Source organism: Rhipicephalus sanguineus, chromosome 4, assembly GCF_013339695.2.
Source record: "Rhipicephalus sanguineus isolate Rsan-2018 chromosome 4, BIME_Rsan_1.4, whole genome shotgun sequence".
Classification (NCBI taxonomy): Eukaryota; Metazoa; Arthropoda; class Arachnida; order Ixodida; family Ixodidae; genus Rhipicephalus; species Rhipicephalus sanguineus.
In genome coordinates, this window is record NC_051179.1 from 71,446,334 (window position 1) to 71,456,401 (window position 10,068).

The 10,068-nt window shown below is 42.6% G+C and overlaps 1 protein-coding gene across 1 annotated transcript; it reads right to left on the reverse strand.

Moving 5' to 3' along the window:
* Positions 1 to 1,502: 1,502 nt before the first annotated feature.
* LOC119390223 (voltage-gated hydrogen channel 1-like) lies at positions 1,503 to 9,994 on the reverse strand. Its single transcript, XM_037657791.2, is given in 6 exon segments — positions 1,503 to 3,414; positions 3,416 to 3,570; positions 6,477 to 6,708; positions 9,106 to 9,213; positions 9,346 to 9,520; positions 9,751 to 9,994. Coding segments are annotated over 6 exon segments (888 nt in total). The 5' UTR covers positions 9,882 to 9,994; the 3' UTR covers positions 1,503 to 3,327.
* Between the last annotated feature and the right edge of the window lie 74 nt (positions 9,995 to 10,068).

Consider the following 10,068-nt stretch of genomic DNA (forward strand, 5'->3'; position numbering starts at 1 on the left):
GGTTTGGCCCTCACGGCTCTTTCGAGCTGACTCCTCGACAAGAGATTTTTTCTTCAGCGCACGCCGACGCCGCGTGCGCCACGTGAAACTTCACAGGCCGGTGACCGCGCTTCCTACGGCTTTCTTCATCCATAACGGAAAAGCACTCGAGAAAAGCGTTGTTCAGCTGCGCTGCTCGACGAGACACAGATCCTGCAAGTAGGCTTCACAACACACACAGGCGCGCAGCGGCCAATGGCGGCTCCCAATCCGTACCACGTGATTTAAAGCCAGTCGCGGCGCTCGAAAAAGGTGGCAAAAGCGTGCTTCTTTTTATTATTTCTTGTGCTGCAGCAGCGCGGGAAATCCTCGTTATTTGAAGAGTGAGGCTCGGCTCACTCTTCACTCTGCGGTCGACACTGGCGAGTGGCGGCGCATTATCAGCAGCAAGGTGCTCGAAGATGACACACTTTCGGCCTTTTGACAGCCACCTTGTGCTCTTTAGACGCAATTTAAAAGCATTTCCAGTTGAGTCTCGACATAGATTCTTTTTTCAGAACAGTAGAGGTACTAATCTTAACAAAACAGGTGAAAACAAAAAATCGATAATTTTTTAGAAAACTCGCATTTTTCGACCCGCATCTCCCCTTAAGCACGTGGGTGCGGGTTTGATTCCCAGCCATGATGGGAGGGGTGAAATGCAGAAACGTCAGTGTACTACCTAGATTTAGGTGCACGTTAAAGAACCCCAGGTAGTCAAAATTAATCCGGAATCTCCCAATATGGCGGGCCTCATAATCATGTCGTTTTAGTGTGTAAAACCCCAGAATTTAATCTTAATTTACAAGTGAAACATTCGGTGAAGTTTTCCTGCAACATCAAAAACGTGTCAGTGCTCTCTTAGACTTGCCCAGGTTGTTGGAGAATCAATTTATTCTAGTATTTGAGCTCGTCTAAAGCGAGTCTACTGTAGCTGTTTGAGAAAAACTGTATATGGGCGTGTGTGTGTGTGTGTCATGGTGAACAATATGTCTCATGTGCCAAATTTCTGCACTCCTGTTTCAATCAATCTGTAAAGTCATGACTGTGTGATCACTGCCTTCGCTTTCTTTCACGCTTGATTTATGTTGCTACATAAAATTTGATTCAGAGGCTTCATATGGGGAGTTCCATCGCCACTGCTGTTTTCAAGCAAATGATGGTTGATTACGCATTTAATTAAAATGTCACGGTAGCATCCGTGAAATAGTGTTTGTAGATGTGTTCCTTCTGTTGTCTCCGTTTTCTTCACACTGTAGCAAGTTGTGTGAAGTGATGCGATGCCTGATTAATTTTGCTGGCACCCTTGCCATGAGGTACCATGAAATTTTGTGTCACTGCTGCCCTTTAATTTGTAATTAATTTTAATTAAGCTCTGGTGCCTTATGTCTTATTCGTGGCTTCTGAAAGCAGTTTAGAAGCATTAGAACAATTGAATGTGCTATGTGCAGAGCGACTATCCATAAAAAAGTGAGACAACGATACTCTTCGTAAACAACATGTATATTACGGTGACATTGAATACAAGTAATAAAGACATGAAAAATATTCACAAGTAAATACAGTGATATACGTACAACCGCAACTTTCAGCTGAGTATTGCATAAGTTCGTCCTTGCGCGTTAATTCCAAATGGTTGTCAAGGCACAACACTACTACACACGAGTACGTTTTAACAGTAGGTAACAACCGTAAAAAATATATAGTATATTTATCACAACAAATTTTTACAACCAAAGCTCTCTTATGAGAAATGCGGTTGGGCTTGACATTAATCACGTACATTGTACAATCCTTACCTTTGATAAAAGAGGTAAGGAGGTAGGCTTTTGTTTGTGACCAGTTGTGTACCCTTGTACATAAGCACATCACCAAAAAAAGCTGCTGCAAAGATGCTTGAAATTCACTCTAAGGACACTTCTACAGCTAGGAAAAGACAAAGGACTTCATCATGCACTGAACATTTACAAAAAAAAGCTAGCTATTCAAATCTTCATAATTACAGTACAGAAGTATAAAACCAACGCCGTAGTTTCACAAGCAAGTGCTCTGCAAGCATTGCCACACTCTTCATTTGATCAGGAAAGATACCAATTCGTTCTCACAGCAACAGCAGGAACTGACACGTAGACAGCATCAATTGAACCAAAAGGCATGCCCAGTTGTATAACATGTCCATCAAGACGTGATCAAGAGCTTGTCTGTGAACTTTCTCATAAGCTCTATTTATGCGCTGAACACCGTGTGCTTCTTTTTTTCCTATTCCCTGTGTTAAGTGATTTGAAGGTAACGGAATGCCACGGTGCTGTGTGAAGCTCTCGACAATTGACTAGGTTGAAGACGTCAAGTAGTGTCACTGAAGCAGAAAAAACAATTCTAATACAGAATTTTTCTCTCGCAACATTGCGGGAATATGAACAGTCTGTTCATTACATTACGTTTCACTGGGCTCAGAAAGTTCACCTCCCGTGGAGACATGCCTCGTACTTGAGATACCGTTGTGGTATGTGCTAAAGCACATTCGAAAAAAAAGCGTAATAACTTGTAAGCTGTCGCATCTCGTAGTTTGGCACAGTAAGCAGTTCTTACTTCATCTCGTTGCTATTACATAACACAGACTGCCCACTTGCACGTCACTCTTCAAGTGCTAAATGTGGGTGCTCACAGCGTTTAAATAAAAGCTTACAAAGTGAACCATCTACGTTTTACAGCTGGACTACATTCGTGAAGCAGCATTTTACATCAAACCAAGTCATTGAACACACCCATTACCCTGAAGAGTTTTACCCAGTGTGCAGCTGATACCTCAAAAGACGTACAATGCATGTGTTGCACTGCTATGCGATATTGAAACCTCATTTATGTGAAGTACCGTAATGTTGCCAGTATGGCACCATTTTCATTCATTTTTGACCTGTACATGAGTCAGAATAGTACACAAAGAACACACTGGTCGCGCTTAAGTACAACACTGCTTATGTGGCTCCAGATGCTCTTTAAGTGTTGTCAAAGGCACTTAGGCGCAAAAAGGCACAAAATACAAGCATGTTCACTTGTGGTATTCTTTCACTGCTTTGCAGCGATGAGTTCAAAGGCACTGGCAAAAAGTACAGTGTGTTCAAGTGATGCACAATTCAGAAAAGGAGCCATAAGTAGCACTGTCCTTGCATAAAACACGACGCACAAAACACGACGAGAGGTGCAAACATGCATTGGCTCGCCTGTAGCCCAGCTCGGACACATCCAAGCATGCAAACGCAGCTTCATCATCAGAAGTGTCGAGTTGCAGGCAACCGTTTCATGGGAACTTCAGTCCCGTGCATCGGATGCTTGGTTCTCTTCTCCGCTCGAGGGTGGCTCTTGAACGACCACCGTTGGCGGAAGGTCGGTGATGCCAGTGGTTCTGCAACAGTTCCCTGAGGGAGGATATCTCCTGCTCCAAGGCGTTGCAGTAGTCGCGGTTTCTGAGCAGGTCCTGCATAAGCTTCTCACGCAGCTTGCATTCCCGCATCAGCTGCCGTTCCGCTTGAGTCTTCACCGTGAGCACGATGCCTGCGGGGCGGGAGACAAAGGTAAGAAAACTCTTTGCAATACATGATGGCGTGTTGAAGTTCCCAGCAATATAAGGAAAAAACAAAGCAAATTTCCTTGAGGAGTGGTGAAATTAATTTGGCCGGGTACTCTGAGCTTTATTTAACACTGCTCATGCCTATGTGTACAGAACTATACCCCTCCAAAAACAGCCTATTAAAGGAGTACTACTGAACAAAAGTTTTACATGTTTTTTTTCTGTTGCAATAAGTACCAATGACCCACTTATCATGGCTGGAAACCATGTTTGCTTGAGCACGCGACGATATATTATTTGAAGACTGCTTTACAGCGCCCAGTCACAGCTTCCATTTTAGTGAACGTTGAGACAGGTGAGACCCAGTGGGGTTTTTGTGTAAACACGACTGGCTACATGAGCACAAAAAATGGAGAGGACTGCGTTGACAAACGAAGGCTCCTTGGGTGCTGCTATAATCCCCTCTGGGATGTTGCAAGTATTTGTGATCCCCCAAAGATGCATTGCCAGCCTTTGCCAGCAGCATTGCCAGCAGCATTGCCAGCAGCATTGCCAGCAGCACCATTGCTGCTGGCAGATGCATTGCCAGCAGCACCAGCCATGCAAGTTCATAAAGAAGGTGCTCCCTCTCTCCATTGAAAAGGTCTGCTAGGAGAGAGTGCTCACAAGCAGCATGGCAGCCAACACAAACGTGTGGGGTAGGTGGTTGATGGTCGTTTACACTGGAAACAAGTTGGTGTCGATGTTGTGAGGTGCTTCGTTTCACTTGCACTTGAGTTCTAGATTACATTTGCTGCTAATATTTGTAGGTGACATGCGTGTTACCACACAAATCAACCTTGCAAGTTATCTAGCCTTCAAAATTTCGTGTCATTACTTCTGTAAAGGTACACTGCAGGTAAAAATTGTATCAAGTGTAAACATTATTTTTCTGTATTTTATACAGCTGTGCGAACAGCAAAATTTTGGGTGCGAAGCGAATTCGAATAATAAAGGTTCAGTGCGAATCGAATCGAATATTTTTCGAATAATTTTCAAATATTTCTCGAACATTTTTCGAATACTTCGAAGTGAAATTACAGAAAAAAGTTGCAGAGAATCCCTAAGTATGTTCTTATGAGATAGCAACATGAAAGTGTTTCTTTTTGCTAGGTTGATGAAGCGCTGGCACGGGGTGGCGTTTCATAGTTGTCTTATTAAGAATGAGGCAATGTAGAGGCCAAATCGTATTTATGTACATGATTTGGTGCAACCAAAGTGTTGCTGACTTTACACGTGATAGGCAGAGATGCCATTTCCTCAGCCTCTCCTCCTCTTTCAACTTCTGTGGAAGTTCCACTGATGTGGCGGACAAGGGTGTGCTCCCTTCAAGTGTGGACTTCCAAAGCTGCCTTGTAGACGTCGATATATATAAGAACATTTGAAATTTCGGATGCTAAAAAGCTTCGGCGTCCGATTTTTCAAACTTCCAGCCCAAATTTCAGGTCCAAAACAGCACTAATTGAGTCCCCACCTGTGCCACATCTTTCATCTCCATGCTGGAACCAGCGTTTGCGACCATAGCGGAGCTCGAAAGGCAGCTTTGCCGCAATGCATAGGTGTAATGAGGTGAAGCATATTGAAAAATCTAGGGACCACTTCGAATCGGACGTTGACTGCGTCATGACTAAGTTCGACCGTAACGGAGCTTGAAAGGCAGCTTTGCCGCAATACGAGAGTGTAATGAGGTGAAGCGCATTAAAAATTTGTAGGGGTCACTTCGATCGTGACGCTGACTGCGTCTTGGCTAAGTTAGACCGTAACGAAGCTTGAAAGGCAGCTTTGCCGCAACACGGGGGTGTGATGAGGTGAAGCATATTGAAAATCTGTAGGGGTCACTTTCAATCGGACGTTGACTGTATTTGTTTTTGGGAAGTTCGAATAGTAAAACTCCAGTGCGAATCGAATTGAATAGCAAACATTATTCGAAAAATATTCGAAATTTCGAATATTCGCACACCCCTAGTATTTTATAAATGTGCCCCTGTTGGAGAGAACAGGTTCCGTGTGAGAGGGAGACAAATTTTGGGCCGGTCCAGTGTTGTTTTGCATTGTATCTGGCTTTTGTAACTCGCTCCACAATTTTCACAAATCTGAGTACAAACGATGATATTATTTTGCACCAAATGCACATTATGTTATGTTTGCACCAAATGCACAATATGTTTTGCACCAAATGCACATTATGTGCTTTCAAATGGAAAACACTGCTGTCAAGTGAATTCTTGCAGTCACTGGTACAAACTGTCCACAGTAAAGCTAAGTGGTGAAATTTCGTGCACACCATGCTTCATCACACAAATTCAATGTGACTTCTTGAACAGGTACAAAAGAACAAAGAACATTGATAAGGACAAGCAGTGACTTTGACTTGAAAATGCCAATTCACATGAGAAATGTATACATGTTGTGGAATGAGGCAAATTGAAGCACAGGATGAAAATTGGGAAACATTCATGAAGCACCACTTGCTACTATCATTGCACGTATTCATCCAGAAATGAAAGTTCTTTTGTGATAAACTGATGTATGTTTTACTGACACATGATGCTGTACCTTCATAAGCCATCTGAGCAGCTTCAACAGTTTCACTTGTGCACTGGTCCTTATGTTTGTATATTGCCTTGTTTTGTTCAAACAGGGGTGTGCAACCAAGGGTGTGAGTTGGGGCATGGCTTCAAAACCCTCCTTATCATTGCACATGTTGCATTTTCGCACAGTCATTTAAACACCTTTCTGTCTGGCCTACATTACATTGAATTACATGCAACCAACTCGCACAAACTTTGGCATTACTAAGGATCGTGCCACTGCTATAGTGGGAAATTAAGGGAGTGGAAAGACGCCGTACCATTTAAGAGACGTGCAACTCGCCAGAGTCGCAGGACAATGATGAGGCCTGCACCGTTTGCGGCTGACTCGGGGTCCCTGAACGCTACATCCAGGGCGAAGGAGATGATAACGATTGCAGCGTCAAACATCTCCATCTTGTGTTGGAAGAAGCTCAGGCGATAGGCATATAGCTTGGCGGCAATTTCCACCAGGAACAAGCTCAGGATGAAAATGCTCAGCGAATGGATGATCTGAAAAGGCCCCGCGTGGTGTTCGTTTAGTAAGAAAGAATGGTGATGGTGCATAAGCCAATTCACTTGCGCTTTTAATGCATTAGCATCAAGTGTCGAATTTTTTAAAATGTGGACGAGTTTTTGTGAAGCCTACCATATTTACTTGTATAATACAACCACTCTTGGCCATCAAGGTAATTAGAGGCGATTAAGGGTAACATTTATCTTGCATTTACCACTAAATTGCCACTGACATTTGAAAACGTTTATTAGCTAAACGCAAAGCTGTTGTTTTCGACTCTCATCACTTTTAAGAGCTCGATCAGTTCTGGAAAAAAAGAAACGCAACCTACAAAGAAAATAACAGAGAAAATTTGTAATAATGGAAAACTGCATGTATTTATAAAGTTATTTATTATCTATTTCCAAAAAATTTAGGAAATAACTCTATTATAACCTAGAGTTTTTGCCTGCTATGGCAAGAAAAAAAAGTTGACGAGGAGACGCTAAATAAAATATCAGTTTACTAGACTAATATAGTAGTATGCATTACAAATTTAATTCCTGAGTCCTGCTCAACAGCTGCCAGGTTTATGATATCAAAGTAATGTCATGGATTTTGTTGTAGTCGCACATTTTAGGGGGCTTCATGTTGGGATGCTTCATTGTACCGTATGGTTGTCACTGTGCTTAATTTCAATTCCAGAGTAATTATCTTCCATTGTCAAACGGTTCGTGGGCCCCGAACACATTGTATCATGATCTATGATCTCAGAGGGTGGCCTGTGTGGAACTGATGATCTGACATTACCACCTGACTTGTACTTGTGTACCGTTCTTCACTAAGCAGCCACTCATGGCAAGACTGACCTATTTGATTTGGTAATCTGTAAGAACAATCTACCAGTACACAGCTTTCTTAACATTTCTATTCAGTATTCGTGGCTTAAAATTAGTCCTTAGCACACTTTGAAATAGTAGAAGGATGAGAAATATTGAGAAGTGCCAATAAAATTAAAACAGTATCTCACGTCTTTATTTGCTTTTCCTTCACGTTTCGCTTCTTATCTTGTGCTTTTTCCATTGTTCAAGTTGACCTATTTCAGTGCGACATGATTACTGTATTCTCCCAGCACTAAGAGTAGCTTTCTTGGCAGTCTCTTGGCAATCTAGTCATAACTGGCCTTTGCACTGTGAAGCACCATATATTGCTAACAAAAGGCAGCTGAGGGGCACAATTGCTTTTCAGGTCTGTGCTTACGTTACAGACAAGCATGTTATGGATGTGAAAAGAAAAATTCAGTCTCTTGTTTAAATATCAGAAGCAGTACTGAAAGTACGTAGACTAAGTGACCGTCCTTCCTCGTTTGGCATGTTGTACAAACCGATTTTGTTCACATAGACAGGGAGTCTAAGATGCGACGCATAAGTGGTAGGCTAGCATGTCAATGCCATATTTTGAATTTTCATGTATCGTGGTTTTCGAAATGTGCTTGATGGTTGCCTTTTGTTGCCCATGATGAGGCTGTGGCCTAAGCTAAAATCGGAGCCAATTTGTGTAAGGCTGCCAGGAAAGGAATATAACTAAATCACTCTCCTGTATTTCTGTAGACATCTAACTTTATATCCAGTTTGAATATGTTATGTAATCATTTTAAAATTAACTTTAAAATTTACTGGACCCAATGTCATCATCAAGGAATGATTTAATCGCAGTGGAATACCAGGACTGCCTTCCTTAACCTCTGATCCAAATAAAAGGACTGATTTGTTCAGTCTCTCAACAGATATGAAAAGGCTTCACATCGTTGCAAGGGAACAAGCATGAGTCAATGTTGACTGCTTGGATTACAAAAAAGGGAATGAAGATTACAACCAGGCTTCAGCAACATGCTTTTTGATCGTAGCAAAAACTCTAATTTTGTCTTTCCACTGCTGCTGTTACAGCCAGTTGTGCCCATATAAATATGCACCAAGTAGCACGAAAGATTATTCCTTGAACTAACTACATTAGAGTTATTAAAATTAAATTTGACAAAAATAAGTATGGTTGAGTTTTGCTAATGTGAGTAGGTAGTTTGAGAAACGAGAAATTGGCTTGGTTTAGGCAAAGTGAATTAGTGCCCAATAAGCTTGCAAGCTAGTAGTAGTAAGTGTTACGTAGCTAATTTTGAGAAATCTATACATAAAGGAAAGGAAGGAAATTTTGCAGTTCACTGCACTGTACCTGAGTTTCCTTAGCATGGTTTATTTCATGAAAAGTTCATATGCAGTGATGTAGATTGCGCATGTGAGAGCCACATAGTTTTCGGAGCAAAGTGAAAATGTCCAGCTCCCATTACGATGTGGTGAAAACGACCAAGACAACGTCTCACTGTTTAATTAATAATACACAGCAATTAATAATATGCTTGCCTTTGGTGCGATGTAGCTGTGTTCATGCAGCTTCAGGATCTCCAGCTCCACGAGCAATTCAGTGATGACTAGAAGGCAGTCGAGTACTACTAAAACCACAACGGCAATCTGTGTGATACAAAACAATAGTTTTTACATGGTTGCAATTTCGCTTATTTCTGCACTGCAAAACCATTTCACTGTGCGGAGTGATTTTTCAAGTGGCCAGTTGAGGAAGACAAAAATTGCTTTGGTTCACACCTGAAACTTGGTAGAATGCAACAGGGCAGACAGTTTCTCGCGGAATGTGACAAGGGGTCTGATGTCGACGTCAGACTCCATGTCAACGTCGATGGACACGAAACTGGCGCTGGGTTTGTCACGTGTTTGTATAGTCTGAGCGTCCTTCTGAAGGGAAGAACCTTGATCTTGCTCCCTGCGACCGGACAGCAGTGGAAAGAGATGATGCATCGCGTGGCTTCTCTCAACCGAGAAAACCTATATTACGCATCCAAATGCACTGTGCAAAGTACGTGACATTACAACTTTCGCACGTTTCCGTCAACATAAACGATCGACACATCAAACTTAGTCCCCGCGGCCTCTGTTCGCACAGCAAGCGGTCTGCCGATTGCGACTCTTGCTGCATGCGAAAACTTTACTTACACGACTCGCTCCATGCTTGGGGCAGCTGACGCCAACGGGACGTCCCAGCTGTGGATATGGAAGCTAACCTCAAATGCGCTAACTGTGACTGAAATTTTCCGGTCGCTACTGTCCCTCCAGCCGTTTATCATTGTCACCCAGATACACAGCCACAAAAGGTGCGATCAACGAACTTTCGCACTACGCCCCCCCGACCCAACTGACCAACTTCAGCGCGGCGGCTGCCGAAAAACAAACAAAAACTATTTTCTTCCCTCCAATGTTACCAGCCGAACCTGACGGGCTAGGAAACGCGCGCTCGATACGGCGGGTGCGCGT